Source organism: Betta splendens, chromosome 15 (assembly GCF_900634795.4).
Source record: "Betta splendens chromosome 15, fBetSpl5.4, whole genome shotgun sequence".
NCBI lineage: Eukaryota > Metazoa > Chordata > Actinopteri > Anabantiformes > Osphronemidae > Betta > Betta splendens.
The window spans coordinates 13,056,679-13,072,507 of NC_040895.2; the positions used below are offsets into that span (position 1 = coordinate 13,056,679).

Genomic DNA, 15,829 nt, shown 5'->3' on the forward strand with positions numbered 1-15,829 from the left:
ACTTTTACGTTGATTATTCATGTTTACATTGCAGAAAGGCTTGTTTGACTTGTTAAATGTTTGAAAAAGCATGTCTTTTATCCCTATGTATTATTTGATGCAGGCTGTAGGTCTTTTTCCCTTTTCACTTGCAGTAACTGATTGTGACCACTTGGTGGCATAAGCAGGTCAAGAAAGCCAATCTTTTCATCTTTTACAGATGCTTTTTCAGTAACATTATCACTTCATTAAGAACCCTGTCGTTAATCTTATCATCCATCAGTGCCAGGAAATATTTGACAGGTTTTTTCATACATAATTATTAACAAAAATCACTTCTGTTGCAAAAGTGTGTGTGGGTGGTTCGTTCATAAGCTTAGTAAGTTTTATTAAGCTTTTTATTGAACAGCTGTCCTAACGTAAAAGAAAAGGTTGACACAGGGTTATGAGAAGCAAAATTAATGCAGGTCACGTCAGACTCACAATGGACTGTACAACTACATGCTGGAAGAATAAAAAGACCTCTCTCTACCGCCGACATCTACGTATGCAGCTCAGTGGGTTATCTGATGGATATCTTTATATCTGCCATGATGTCATGTTTAATATGAAGCTGGCATACAGACACTTTACCCTGCAGGTTGTGATAAGACACAGACAGGAAATCATATACCTTATAGTAAAACTTTTATTCAAAAGTGTCCCAAGGACAAGCCTTCACATCTTACAAACATCTGGTATATACGGTAAAATGGACAAAAAGGGTGAGAAGCTTATGGAGGAACATACAAGATGACAAACCCTTATTTCTTAGAAATATGTAATCCAACCTGATTGGCGAACCAGAAAATAAACCTAAATTCCAGCCTTTTAGGCCATTAATATAATAACACAGCCATGCCTGGACCTTAAGCCTGTGGGGAACCACTGTGCTCTTAAAAGCTGTCAAAGGTAGATGATTAGACAGCGTTTCAGAAAGGAGGGCAAATTGTCTCAGACATTAATAATATTAATTTGTCACTTGTCAAATTTCGATTATTCATTTTAAACATATGTAATCTAAAGCTCAGTGCAGTATTTCCTTCAAAACTAATTGACACCAAAGGTTCGTAGGATGAATTAACTCTTCTCTATAGGCGCTTCATAAATAACTTGTCATAACTGTACAAATAAAAGATGTACATGATTAGGATTATCAATACCAAACCAACATTTCCACACTCGTTGTCAAATACTGTATTTAACACCAGCTGTTTGCATCAGGCCTTACTTTGTTCCCCAACTGCAAGTCACGTCTAGAAAGACCAGCTTAGGAGGTATTGCAGACAAGCCACTGACTCCAAGCAGCTTGATTTGGTACATTTAGACCAACCACACAAAGCACCTACAGGTTTATTACCAAGCGGTCATAGACTCTGCGTGAAGCTACTGTTCCCTTAACTCAGCTCACACGTAATACTCCTCTACACCATGTGTGTCATCTTATTGGGCATGAGATGCAGCACAGATGCACAAGCCATGTTCAGGTCCACTTAACTCAGTATCCCAATCATTCTGTTTCCAAACATTTAATGAGGCAGTGACATTTAGCAAATAGCGTTGATGAGTTAAAGTAAAACTTGCCATCTTTTTTTTTTTTGTCAGTGATTGGGCTTTGAACATGGCTGGTGTTGGTTAAAGACTGACTGGTAAAAATGAAATGTTACAGACAAAAGTATTACAAATAACAGTCATTTTCCTGTTAGAACAGCATTAACCAACTAAACACAAACTGACACCACAAAGTATCAATAAATAAACGGGACATTTCTTTCACTGCACTTAATTTTGGGAAGACCAATCTTCTAGTAAGGCTGGAGTAGTAGTACATTCATGGGAACAAGTATGTTACATAAGTACCACCTCGTACCACAGCTGCGTTCCCGCTGTGGTACGAAGCACACAAGACACATGTAGTACTTGAACGGTTTTACAATCAAGGTAAGAAAGGCACTGGAATAATGCTATACCATTAGATTCTTATGCTCTCAGTTTCTATCTTGGAAAAGATAAAAATCTAAAAATCTGTTGTTGGACATCATTTGTTCTTCAAAAATAAAGTTTGAAGTACTTAGAAAAACTAATTTTTGCACCTTTTACTTATTTTAGCAAGGACAGTTTACAAAAAAGAATAATGCTCATGGCATTTTGGTTATTTGATTGACACTCTGCACTGAAACTGAACAGAATACCTTAAATGTGTGTTTGTGCTGAGGGGAAAAAGTCCTTATGGCCAAAAATGTGTGAACGTTACCAGTTTAGACGATTTTTGGAGTCCTTCATAGATCTGCTACAAAAAGCAGAAGTTGTTGCGTGGCCCACAAAGTGGAAAAGAGACAAATATAAATTTGTGCTCTGTTGAGAAATACTACCATGAGAGAAAAAGAAATATACATACATACATACATACATAATTATGCAAAACAAAATACTAGGTGGGTCACAGTGCTACCCATCTGGACAGGGATGTTTCTGTTACTGGAGGTGTAAGGACAGCGCTACATTAAACCGTGCCATCTTCCATGGGTAAGAAACAGCACTTGTGGAAGTCCCAGTCGTCGCCCGCTGTGTGAAGAGGAGTCACTGGATGTCCAGTCTGCTGTACTTCACGCCGCGGCTCCACTGTAAAGCTCGCCATGAAGGCAGCTGGTAGTTGCGAGGGACCGTCCCGTTGACGTTCTCTTCAAAGTACTGGAAGAGTCTGTACCACCACACCCGGGAGAACGGGTTACTCTGCGACGTCTCCTTCAGTGACTGAAACAAATCACAACCACGGCACAATTGTAAAGGATTTACTGTTAATGTTCTCAAAGGACAACCGACATTAAGCAACAAATCACTTCCTGTTCCTAAAGCCTTTCCTGTTATTAATGTCAACTTTCGGTTCTCATTTACTATTACTAACTTTTACTGTAACACAGTCATGCACATTCTACTCACTTGTTGGTTGGCCATAGTGTGGTACCACCAGAAGAGGCGTGTAGTGATGAAGTAAGCGACCACCACATCCACAGTGTAGTGATCGTGGGCTAGGAGGATGCAGAAAATCCCCACAGCGCTCAAGGCCAAGCAAAGCCACTGGTACCACCAGAATCGCTTAGGAGAATCTGCCGATAAAAAACAAATCCAGCAGGGTTCATACATCAAACACAGATGTCCAGAGTAGATATTTAATTATTTGAAGTTTCTAAATTATCAATAAGGGTCAGTGAATGTCAGCTAATTGGTGATAAAGTACTGTCCTACAGCAGTGTTAATGGTCACCACTAGATGTCACTGTTGTGTTAGTTGCGTTTAAAGCAAGTTCACGCAGAGCTTCAAAATATAATGACGCCAACTTAACCAAAGACTTAAACCACTTAAATACTACAACATATAGACACAACTGATGAACAAAAGAACAGGAAGGAGCTGCCTGCACACAAATAAGAAATCTGGTTAAATGACTGAAATCCTGTAACAGGCTGTAACAGACGTACAAGTGGATACAGCTTCATTTCCTCTGTGGTTACATTTCCTGACAGTGACATCTGCACTGAGAAACGCCAGCCTATAACAATGGTTACAAACTAATGAATCCATTCAATCATCACAGGCTAGCTCGCATTCTTTTGAAACTCGATCAGCCCTTTAGACAGATGTTTGTAAAATGCCAAAATATTAGTATATTAAAACTAAAACATGACTGAAGCTTCCTGTGCATTATTGGAGAAAAAGGTGTGAAACATGACACTTACACTCCTTGATGAAGAGGTATGTTAGTGTTAACATTACAGTGTGGCCACTATACAGATAATCCCCACACATGGTGTGCGCCCCTGTGATGGATAGTCCCCCACCAGCAATCATCTTCATTATTCTCCTCGCCTGTGCCTCCCAGTTCCCAAGAAGCTGAAAAACACAAACATACATGGTCTAGTGTAAAGGTAGGATGTAGTGGAGCCATTTCTTGCACCATTGTTGCCATATGATATGTACAAATAACTATCGCGATATTATATAGTGTTTAGAAAAAGTCATTGATCTGGCAAACAGAAGGAACCAGTGCAGCATCTTGAACGGTTTAATTAAATGGTGTGGCCCAAGGAAATAACACTTCAATACTTGAGATGCACCATTTGGTTTAACTGCAGCTTCGTCTTAACCGTCACTTCAGTTTTGCTTCACGTTATACGACAACAGAGATTGCTAAATTTCTTCAACAGCTTGCCAAGAACATTTGCCCACTTTAGGACAAGGATGTGAAACCTAGTTTGTAGTGCCATCTAATAATATAACAGGAACTACACAAACCACTCCGTTTCAGATTAACATGCACACAGTGGTCAGTGGAGAGCCCTGTGATATGTTCCACTTATAAAAGGTCTCTTTTTTGTGGAATCTGACCATTGACCACATTTGTACCACAAGTAGATGCCTTCCATACTTAACCAGCCTACAACAGGACACAACAGGAGTTTGTGTACCTTTGGAGAGCATTTGAAGTGCATGCCAGGAACAGGCAGGGTGGTGATGTACATCGTAATACACCGGTACAGATAGAGCGTGCCCACAATGAAGAAGAAGCGCCTGCCGATAATCGATCTGAAACACAGAAGACGGAAGATGTGGCATTCTCAGCGGCCACCAGACGTCTCCACTGGAGAAACCAGACCGTACCTGTACTTGAGGAGAATCCACTGTATCAACCAGAGCCCCACCAGCAGCATGCCGTTAATCTCGCAGATGGAGAAGGCCCACTCTACCCGATCAAACAGGTCGAAGAACTTGTCGGGCAGCGGCGGGGTGTGCTCTTTCGACGGCACTCTCTCGTGGACCACCGAGATGACGACCGTGGTGGTGACGAAGCACACCAGCGCGTACAGGAACGCTATGCCCGTCTTCCCCCACTCTGTAGGAAAGGAGCAGTGCTTGGTCTCCGCCATGGGGATGGGGATGTGGACCATCTCCTTCTTGCCTCCCAGTGTGCCGTTCCTGTGGGGCTTAATCGTCCCGTTGGGCATGCCCCCCGCGTGCCCGTTCGCGTGTCCATTTTTGTGAGTCTCCATATGATTCTCTATCCGCAGCGTCTCCACTCGCTCCAACAGCTGCAGCCCGCCGTCAGACGAAACCAGCGAAAGGGGGTGCCTGTGGAAATCTGCCTCGGTGAGCGTGAGCAGGGAAGGGCCATCTGTGTGATGGAGCGCGTCTATGTATTCTGGCATGCCCTCCTTGCTCAGCCAGTCGGAGACATCCTTTGCTGACCATGTTGCCACCTTCTTCATCTTTGCCAGTGGGCAACACGGCGCTTGTCTAGTCTAGGAGAGTCCTCAGACTAGAGGGGAAGCTCAGGAAAAAAGGATTAATGGGCACTGGTGAGTCCTCTTCTGTTTTGGCACATGGTGGTTCTTGCACCCAGAGGGAGCCCAGCCTCCTCTTGAAGCAGTGTCTGGATAAAAGACCGTTGGGCAGGTGGACCTGGTCAACCCCCTCTTATTTCACACTGCAAAGAAGGAAATGATGAAAGCAACGATGAGTAAAATATCACCTATCTGTTCCGAGTCACACCTATTACATTAACATCCATAAATATACTAGGTGTGTTCCTGCCAGACACATGACCAGAGATATAAATCAGCAAACTGCAGACAAACTGAATGAGAGAACACTGGGAACCAGGAGCTTGTTTGGCCAACTTAATCTAAAATCACAAATGAAACCACTCAACCTCTATTTCACAGAACAAAACATTAACTGAATAATTCATATTGCTCCACAGCTCCTACAATTAAAGCGCAGCAGTACCACCCCCTTTGATCTTTATTGCAGAAGAGCCTTTAGACCTACAGTAGAAAGTATAAAAAGGTTTTTCTGTAATGAAGCCGAGAAGTGCTACTTAAGTGCCAACCTCCTTAGTGGATTAGCTGGTGTGTATAGGACACCCCTCTGCACTGAGTGGCCGTAAACACAGTATTTAGCAGCATTATAAATAAAACTGGTTGGGTGAATGTTGTGGTTCTCATTCAAAACACTAATAAAAAAAAGGTTTTCAAATTGAAGACAACGATAATTAAAATCAATCTAAAGTTTTTACATGAAACAGAACAGTGAGAAACATTTATTTCCCATAGTTTGATAAAGCAGCTGCAAAGTTATTCAACCGTGTACTTTAGATTATCTAACAAACTGTTAAATTTAAAAATTTTTTTACTAGTTTTAGCTTGTTGTTTTAGCTTGAGTTGAACTTTTCCAACATGTGCATTTCTAAGCTAAGCATCACCAAGGAGATGAACTCCCACATCTGCTGCAGATCATGTGTTTGTTTACACAGCGCGGTGTCGGTGGTGAGCACAGGGTGGCCCTGCTTGTGTTTATGGGAGGTACAGCTGGAAGCGAGTTCTGATCTACACCATGGATAGCAGGAAGGGGAGGATGACAGTGAAAAGAGGAACACATAAATGCTGGGGGGAAGGTCAGTGCTGTGGCACTGGGACCCCACCCTTGTAGAGAGGGAAGGCAGCCAACAGTGGGGCCAAAGCACAACCAGCCCAGCTCAGGCCCATAGCAGCTAAACACGCTGGCAGGCAGCAACCTCGGCTCATCTCGCCTCAGCGCCGCTCAGAGGCCGGCGATTCAGGCCCACAGAGTGGGGCCTAATATACTCGGACAACAAGCGGCGTGAGACGTAGTCCAGCTGAGGTCGGGGGAACAGTTTGACCTTGTAACCCCATGATTCCAGTGTAATAGACACCACAAACACTGAAGCGCAAGCGGAGCATGCGGAAAGCACAGCGCGCAGGCTTATCAGCAGAGCTTAGCTGCCTTTAATACAGTGTGAACTCTGCAAAAGATAAAGAAACCTGAGAGACAAAGAGCTCCTACTTCAATCCCTTCGCGGAGATTAGCAGTCACTGAGTCAGCTGTGTGCCGAGGACCTTTGGTCTGTGAATCAGCTTACAGTGTGCTCGCTGAAGAAATAAGCTTACCAACAAAAACAGCCCAATAATGAAACTATGTATCTGAACAGAAACATATTCCTAGAAATCCAAGGAGGGCTGTATTGAAGGTCCAGTGAGTACAGTATGTATGTTTCATTGAATTACCCGATTATACTGTGCAAAGAACCCGTTGGAAAGCAACACGTAGACCCCGAGGCTGTGGAAAATGTCCTGTTTCACCTACACCTGATGACCAAATAACAGGCTTTAAGAAAATGGTTCTGGCAAAAGAAAACAGATCCAAACCTGAGTAAACACGACCTCCGGTCAATGTTGTTTAAAGTCTGAGAAGAACAGGAAGAGAGTGGAGTCTACAAATGCTTCGGCCTCACAATGTTTGTAGATGAAAGAACACTGAACGCCAACAAATGACTTCAAATCCTTTTCCTCTGTGAACAAATATAATGTCAGAGGAAGGCAACACAGGAGGACGGGGTTGTAACGTACGACTGGAACACTGCGGCGTCTCCATTGTCATCTGTTTACTTATCGTAGGCTAGTTTCTATTTACAGCCACACACTGATCCTTACAGGTCCTTGCAGTGACATAACCAACCGGACCCTGACCAGTCACGTTGCTCATAAATCTGCACAGGGAGGAGACAGGTCGGGTCATCAAGGTCCTCATACGCACGTCAGTTAACAAGCAGCACGTCCTGCGGTTTGCCCTCCACCCCTCATTACGAAATGACTGAGCTGCAGACAGCTCTCAACCCCTCAGAATCACATTTCCTGTTTCAAGGTCTAATGTATTTGTTGTCAAAAACACGTTGCTATGAAATGACATCAGTGATTTAGGGTACTTTTCAAATTCAGCTCTAACGTGACATTTGTTTCCTTGAAGTCATGCACATTATAACAGCAGTGTAGAAAACACAGCTACTTTCAGTTTGTTCCTTCTATTCTGCAACAATGGATCTCTGACTTTACAGCTATGGTGCAAATGCATCAGCTTGCACTTAATAAAGATTAACTGGTTATGTAAAGCAAACAGCAAAGCAGCATGAATAGACCCTGATCACTGCTTCACTTCACCACTTCCTCCTAATGTCTCATCCATTTCTTTTCGCACTTTCATCAGTGAAAATGCAACCATCCGCTTAAAAGGCGTAGCGCTAACGGAGTGCTGAATCCGCGACAGCAGCCGTCGTACTCGCCGAAAAACGCGGGAACTGCAAATTGCAAAGGAATGTTTCTAGAGTAAACCTAAATTTGGTGGGAGTGAGGGGAGGGGAGGAGCTGGTTCAGTGGTTCTGCACTATGCAATACACATGACATCACCCGAAAAAGCTGCTGCCCCAGAGCAACAGTTTGTCAGGCCAACACAAGCATAAACACACCGCCCGTGGCCCACGTCCGGCAGCCGAGACTGGGACCAATAGATTCGATGGCAATGGCCTCAAAGGTCCTTCGGGGCCGGTACCTGAAACCCTACTCTGCATCTGCTACACGTTTCCTGTAGACATGCAGCTAGTAAATAAGAGGCCAGATGAACATGGGTTTACTAAGCAACTCTACTAAAAGGTCTATCTACACGTGTCCTCCATAGACAGGACTGCTTTAATCCACAGCATCGACCCTTCTAACACATTTCCTTTGGTTTCACATACTGGTTCTATTCACAGTCACCAGCAGGGAGATAATGTGGACTCCCGTAGAGAAACTAACTAACAACCCGAAAGAGCAGACCAGGTTTTATATGGTTTCACTGTGTGTTGCTCAGCTTTCTGTTATACGATCCCTTCAGATAAACTGACCAAAACCTAAGCCAAGCCAGAGCAGACAGCCTGTTACACAACCAATAAACTAAGTCAGCCACACAAAAACCAAGCAAAGATACGTTTTCCTCTCGTTTCTTTCGTCCTGACGTGTTTTTCTTTGTACGGTTTTTGACCATGTAGTATCCCTTTACAGATTGTCCTTTATCTCCTTAGACGAACTAACAATAGTTGAACAGACTCTCACCTGTATTTCTTTACAGAGAGTCTACACCCACACAGCTAGACAATATTTACCCAACTGGGCCAGTCTGGAGGGTTAAAAATTAACTGAGAGGAGTATTACCCAGTAGAGTAACGCTTCACTTATTATTTACTAATTATATACTACTCGAATAAGAACAAAATGCTCTGTTTAAATAACACATCTCCCCTTTTTCCTTGATTACTTGTTTAATTATTTTGATGATTCATCCAAACCCTCATCTACAAAATGCTTAAATTGCTGAGTGCTGTGCTTGGTTCACAGCAATGAATATCATAGATACAATGCAAATGTAAATTATATTGGAACAATGCAGGTTACAGTAAAACATGGCCTTCAGAAATAAAACTCAATTAGCAAGGCTTCAGTTTTTAACTAAGGGTTTTTGTTGTCAAGAAGTAATGTTTAACAACATTTGGTTCCATGGTGGCAACTCATGACTCATAACATATCCTGCATGATACCACACATGAACACACCAGCTTCAGTATAAAGCTCTTCCTACAATGAGAGTCTCATGACTCCGTATCGACATTAACCAGGACAGTGTGTGGGGCTAAAATGTCTGAGAGAGGATTTTCCATTAAAGACGTCCCTGTTCGCGTATGGATTTGAGGTTGGATGATCTGGGCTGAGCGGATGTAAAGTAAAACAACAAGCAACAGGGTCTGCTGTTTTTTTGCGCTCTGTTTGCCTTAACAGCACATGAGAAGCTTCCAGTATTACATAATATCCTCCTGCTGGCCAGGAGCATTACACCCACAGATTGTTTGGACACGGTACGACTACATCGCTAAAGGCAGGTTGAACTTTGTGTGGAGCTTTAATATTTACCTGTCATATCTACACGACTGGTTTTCTTTGTGTTGTCATTTATCGCAAGGTCATTTAATCTTCAGTCATCGTCATTACACTTTCTTCTATGCCAATTTTCCAAAGGCATTATCCTGACCTGTCAGTTGAGTCAGTAAACTCACTCACTCATTACCTTGGCCAGGGGTCACGTTGGAGCCTATTGCAGCTTCCAATCGGGCAGGAGGTGGGCTTCACCCTGCACAGGTCACCAGTCCATCACAGGGCCACATATACAGTATATACACACACAACCACTTACTGTACTCCCACACTCACACCTACAGACAATTAAGACTCCCCAATTAGCCCAATGGCCTCCCAGGGGAAACTAATGCAAACTCCACACACAAAGGCATCCTAGAATCAAACCTACAGCAGGACCAGGACCTTCTTGCTGTGAGGCAGGAGTACTAGTCAATAAACCTCTGTAAATAAATGTTCACAGCAGCGTGATCCTATTTGAAAATGTGCCTCACGATACATAGCTCAGCATCATAGAACAAAATTATGAACAACCAGTCTGTTCATAGGTCAACCAGTGTAACCAGGGATAAAACAATATGATACAGTCTATAAACAATTTTGGCCCTTGCAAAATTTTCAGAGAATCCAAACACAACAACAGCTGTATTGGCAGGTGCCGCTGGCTAATGAGAAAACCACCTGTAGCATCACTCATAATGAGACGAGTCCTCACAGCCTCACGGGACCAATAGACAACTTGTCAGGCCTCGGCTCAATTGTACTTAGCGCAGAGTAAGAAGTAATATCTGAAATAGCACACAGGAGACGTGTTGTCAACGAGAAGCACTTAGCAAACAGCACAGTATTTAGAGCAGGTTTCACCTATCGACGTAGTGTCGCAGAGAGACGCATCTGCAGGACTGACACCAACCCAGACTCACAACCAGCTTCAACAGCTGGGAACAAACGCTCTGCATTGCTTTAAGGCTGACTAGATGCTCATCTACAATGCTGGAAGTCCTCAACAATTTCCACTTTCTTCTTTTTTCCTTTGAGACATGTTTATTTAATTTGAAAAATATGGACACGATAGTTTTTGTATAAACAGCTGCACAGTCTAATAAGGACGAAGCCTTTCACAGTTAAACACTGATTTCTAGAAATCTGTTGTGGTGGTTTAGAGGTGTTTGTTTTGTGCATTAGTATCTTTACCCTCTTGAATAAACAAACGGCTACAACTATAGAGTCACACATATGTGTGTATAGTGTGATATTGCAGATGTGACAGGGCTTCAGTGTTTGCGGGTGTTTATTTATACTACTTAAACCACACTGCATTCAATGAAGTCAAGCCTGAGTAAAATACTGATGTCTATATTATCTATGCAGTCACACACAGTATGGTCATAAAGCCTCTGTACAGACGTGCCTCCACACATTTAAGACAGTCACCCAATCCAAGCACCTCGCTCATGACAGCGGTTTGGAAATTAATGCAAGCAATAACAAGTATTCAGCATATTGTTAAGGCGTTTACTTCACACAGCAGGCAAATTATGCTATTACCATAAACTGAGATAGGTGGGGTTTCATGTTGCCATGGAGCCCAAACGATCAGGACAATAAAGGGATCTCCTGTCTTATTTATTAGTCTTTCCTCATCGACATAATTTCATATTACAAGGTAGCAAATAAACACCAAAGGTACGCAGCTTACACCATTTACCATCAAGGCATCATCATTATCATGTTGCATTTTAAATGGGTCGATGCAAAACTGAGGAAAGGAGCGGTCTACAGCAATCAGGTCACTCGACTGTTTGGTTAACTGTGTAAAACTGTATCTGTGCTCTGCCTTATACAGAACGCCAACAAGCACACAAACCTGGGAAAGAATGCAGGAGCCAGCGAGAGTCAGTGGAAACAAGTCAGGACAGGGGGACACCCAGCTCAGGTTCAATCAGGTAAATAACACACAGCTTTACAGGTGCAGACTGCGCTACTTAAAATTCCTTTAAAATACCTCAACTCCTCACTCGTTTCCTCATGATTGTGAGTCACTTCACTGCTTTTGTTACTGTGTTTCAGTCTAAAGTAAGACCATGTAATTTAATTCATGCAGAATTCATTATTGAGACTCCTTTCTTTTAAATGTAACAAGTCCAGGGAAGGTGACACAGACCCATGTGAGGACCAAGTCATTACCAACGTTTAATTTCAAGAGCCTTATTTTCATTTGAGTTAATCAAAACAGGCTACATCAAAGTGCAACCAGCCTAGATTTCCAAAAGCAGTTGTAGGCCACAGAAAACTGGGGCATGTTTTGAGGGGCAGTGAAACGTGTTTGGATGTAGGAGAAACAGATTGACAGCCATTCCGTGTACTGTAGCTTCTCTGAATGGCAACCAGCTGGTAAGATGGTAGTAGCATTGTAGTGCTATAGGGCCATGTGCTGGAAAAACAAACAGAAGGCCATTATACAAGAGCTGGAGGATTAAATGCATGCGTTCTTCATTTCCAAAGCTCCAATGTGCGTTTTCTCTATCAAATATATAATTTTAGCAAACATATTGATTCTAGACTTCATTTTGGACTGTAATAAGAATACTAGCTGTGGAGCTAGTGTCTCTCTTATTTTATAGGTACATAAAATGAAATACAGCTGTCCATTTAAATCTACTTTTATGGTGCCAGCTGTGCTGATTTTTGTTGACAGTGGTGATGACTAAATGTAATAAGTCATCTACAGTCACTGTTTGGAAACCCTCGACACATCCTGGAATGTATTGCTCAAGTCTGTTGCGCTCAGGCAGTGGCGAAGCGATTAGTCAGGTATTTAGTGGGGTTTATGGGCATTAGCCCTACAGCCAAAAAGCCCAGCTTTTATTTACCTGTATAATATGCTATGATTCAAATCTGGTGTGGACATGTTTTTACTGTGTCATCTGGTTTTCTTGATTTCGCAAAAAGGGTTTTGACACCAGTTGTTATAAAAGACAGTGATAGTTGTGTTGCTCTTATAACATGCTGCTAAACAAACCGTATGAGCAGTTTAAACAGAGTTCTTTCGGAGCCAGAGGAAGCAGATGACCCGGCTGCTGGCTGATGGGCCGTGGCTTCGGTTTCCCCAGGCTGAATCATACACCCTGGCTCTGCCTACAGAAAACGCATTGTTTCCACCCAGAGACAGAACAGTCTGCTGTTCGTTGCTGGACTAATGTATCCATTTGCTGACATGCTTTGCTTTGGCATGGAGGCTTCCTCTGCAGCCGGCCAGGGAGCAGTGACAACAATAAACCCCTTTGACTGACAACTCTCTGCAGCCGCACGCTGTTCATGAGAACCAGTCGCGTTCTCGCCCGTTCTCCACGCTGGCCGTCTGGTCGTCGCAGCCACCGTCTGCCGCCTTGTCTGCCCGTCTACACGCAGCGGGACGGGGCGACACGACTGTTCGAACACATCTGGGATCCGCTTCGCCCAAACGGAGCGACCCTGCTCCCAGACCGCGAACCGAGCCAGAACAGGCACGGCGCAGAAAATGTTTGACTAGCGGTAACGGTCCTGGTTAATGTGTACAGAGAAACGGGCAGACGCAGCTGCGAGGACGGTACTTAAGATACCGCTCGCGTTTACAGTCAGGCCTCGGCAGTGCTGTACAGCGTAGCTTAAAAGCTTACAGTCCCACCGCCTAAAAATAGATAAGCAGCCTGGCGTCTTCACTATTTAGCTACAGGAGCTAGCTTGCTAGCTGAGGCAAACAGCCCACACCGGGGATGTGCGGCACGCGCTGATCGAACCGTTAGCTGCGGGGCTCGTGCCGCGAACGCCACATCTCCACATATTATTCCGCCTGAATCGAAATCATCGCACCGAGGAGCGAAACTGCCTCCTCTCCCCCTCTCATCACGTTGGTTGGGGATTACCGACGACGGGACGTGTTCGCGGCCAGTAGATAACACGTTTCGAGGCAAGGCCAGTAAACAGCGCTGGGTATTTAACGGTACGAACCGGTGTGGCACGCGGTGGGCGAGCAAAAGTCACGGCGCGGCGGTGTTTATCTCGGCGTGCCCCCGCCCGCCCCCCCAAACAGCGAACGTTACCCAGTCAAGACGTGGAGCCACGGCGCGTAACGAACCATCTTCCCGAACGGGCCGCGGCGGACCAACGGGGCGCCAGGTCTGCTGTGGGCAAAAGAGCAGCAAAGTTGTGCAGTGTAATTACCTCCCTGCCGAAATGCCGTTGAGAACCTCTTCTAATCGCTGTGGTTGTCACCGCAATGTGGTAGGGATCTGTCCGGTGGTGTTTTCATCAGTGGGCGGTTTGTCACTGGAGAAGCGGGGAGTTCCCTTCATTCCGTCACCTGCGCTGCCTTCGGGTGTCAACGGAAATATTCCAAACTTATCCCTCTCCTCGCTGCCCGTAACGTAAAAAGACCCTAAAGCCCCCGAGCACACACACACACACACACACACACACACACACACACAAAACGCTCCACGAGAATCTCCATAACTAAGCAAAAATTGGTATGTTTTTATGTAGCAATAAACGCTCGCCAAGACATTTTTTCCCTCGCAACTCTAAAATTCGAGCTTGGGAGGAACCATGAATGCAGCAAGAGGGACGACAACGCAGATAGTGCTGCGTTGGAGCAGCACACACCTTCCTCGGGTTTTTATCTATTTATATGAAAAGGGGTCAAAACTATAACCCTTATTATGGAATGAGTGGTATATCTAAATTTATATAAAACTTTTCATTTTCAATATAAACTGTACAACAAATCATGGACCTAATGGGATACAATAATAAGGAAAAAGCAAATAAAAATTTGTGAAGGCTTCACCAAAATTTGGGAGGAAAATATAAATAATTATATTATTTTAGAAAAATAGAAAAATATGAAACAATCCACAAAATAGACCATTGTAAATGAATCCTATTGTGTTTATGTTGGTGTGGTTCATTTGAATGTGGTTCTTTCGTTTTGAATGGACAGCAGCCGTAAGTATGTTTTAAACAACATTTTCTTATACTGGCTCTTCCAGTTCTCTGGTGAATGCTTTATCATCCTACTTTGACGTAAAGGAAAACTGCTGGGATTGTTGTAATAAGTATCTGTATACTTACAAAATCCTTGTCAAACAATAAAGCTGAGTGACAGACTTGATCAAACAAAAGTTTTTTCGAACAAGTACTGTACTGTACAAATTCTCACTATACACTATTCAAACACTGCACACATGCTGTACAAATTATTTTAAACATTTGCGTGATCAATGAAGCAACATGTAAAATAAGAGCAAAAAAGAGTAAAATCGCCATTCATGGGCATTTAAATGTCTGACATGATTTTATGTTTTTCATGTTTGCTTGTGATGATATCAATCGAAGGCTTTTGTTTAAGCACAATGTGTGGTGTGAGGAAACTAAGATAAACAAACAGAACTGGACTATGGACATTTTGTGTTTGAAAATCTGCATTAAGCTGATTTTTCTTTGGAAATCCTCCAGCTTGTATTCCTTTCTTTGTTGACTACCCCTAAATGTGTGAATGCAGAGGACACGCTTAAAATGAATAGTTCAGACCCAGTGGAGGGAGTAGTATGCCAAACGCGTGGATGGACGGCTTCACCAGAAAGGTGATGGCTGTCTCCCTTGCTGATCCTAAGGTTTGTGCAGGAAGTTGATACCAACCCATCAACTCTGATAGAAATAGGATAAGGTTGCAGAATGCGGTTTCCTGTTTTCCCAATTTGGAAACACTGGCCCTGCAACTGAAAAGGTTCAGGCTCTTTTAGTGAGGGTGTGTTCTAGTTTATCATCATTTTTTTCTAAGTGTGTTCCTATTTTACAAGGATGTCTTTGTCATTCATATCCTTGCACATATCTACAATAAACATTCTATTTAACCTTACACTTTGCAGACACTGTGCTTATAAATTTGTCTTTAAGACACTGAACCCCCCCTGGTGTCAGCTCTCTGAAAAAGATGACAGTAATAGTGTTTATTGTTGTCCCAATATGTCTTT

The 15,829-nt window shown here is 43.3% G+C and overlaps 1 protein-coding gene across 2 annotated transcripts; it reads right to left on the bottom strand.

Annotated features, from left to right (window-relative positions):
• Window positions 1–649: 649 nt before the first annotated feature.
• On the bottom strand, window positions 650–14,290 carry LOC114870404 (phosphatidylcholine:ceramide cholinephosphotransferase 1-like). 2 transcript variants are annotated; one of them, XM_029174936.3, is made up of 6 exons: window positions 14,019–14,290; window positions 4,678–5,500; window positions 4,485–4,602; window positions 3,756–3,909; window positions 2,959–3,125; window positions 650–2,772 (listed from the first exon to the last, which is right to left on the bottom strand). In XM_029174936.3, exons 2-6 carry the CDS (start codon window positions 5,280–5,282, stop codon window positions 2,599–2,601), a joined length of 1,218 nt encoding a protein of 405 aa, XP_029030769.1. In that variant the 5' UTR covers window positions 5,283–5,500; window positions 14,019–14,290; the 3' UTR covers window positions 650–2,598. The 2 variants fall into 2 exon arrangements, with proteins under 2 accessions (XP_029030769.1, XP_029030771.1); XM_029174938.3 differs by having other exon boundaries at window positions 13,898–14,037.
• Between the last annotated feature and the right edge of the window lie 1,539 nt (window positions 14,291–15,829).

Coding starts and splice junctions, on each gene's coding strand:
- LOC114870404 (XM_029174936.3), bottom strand. CDS start 5,282: ATGAAGAAGGTGGCAACATGGTCAGCAAAGGATGTCTCCGACTGGCTG. Junction 3,126..3,755: donor ATACCTCTTCATCAAGGAGT/GTAAGTGTCATG, acceptor TTTTATCGGCAG/ATTCTCCTAAGCGATTCTGG. Junction 2,773..2,958: donor ACACTATGGCCAACCAACAA/GTGAGTAGAATG, acceptor GATTTGTTTCAG/TCACTGAAGGAGACGTCGCA.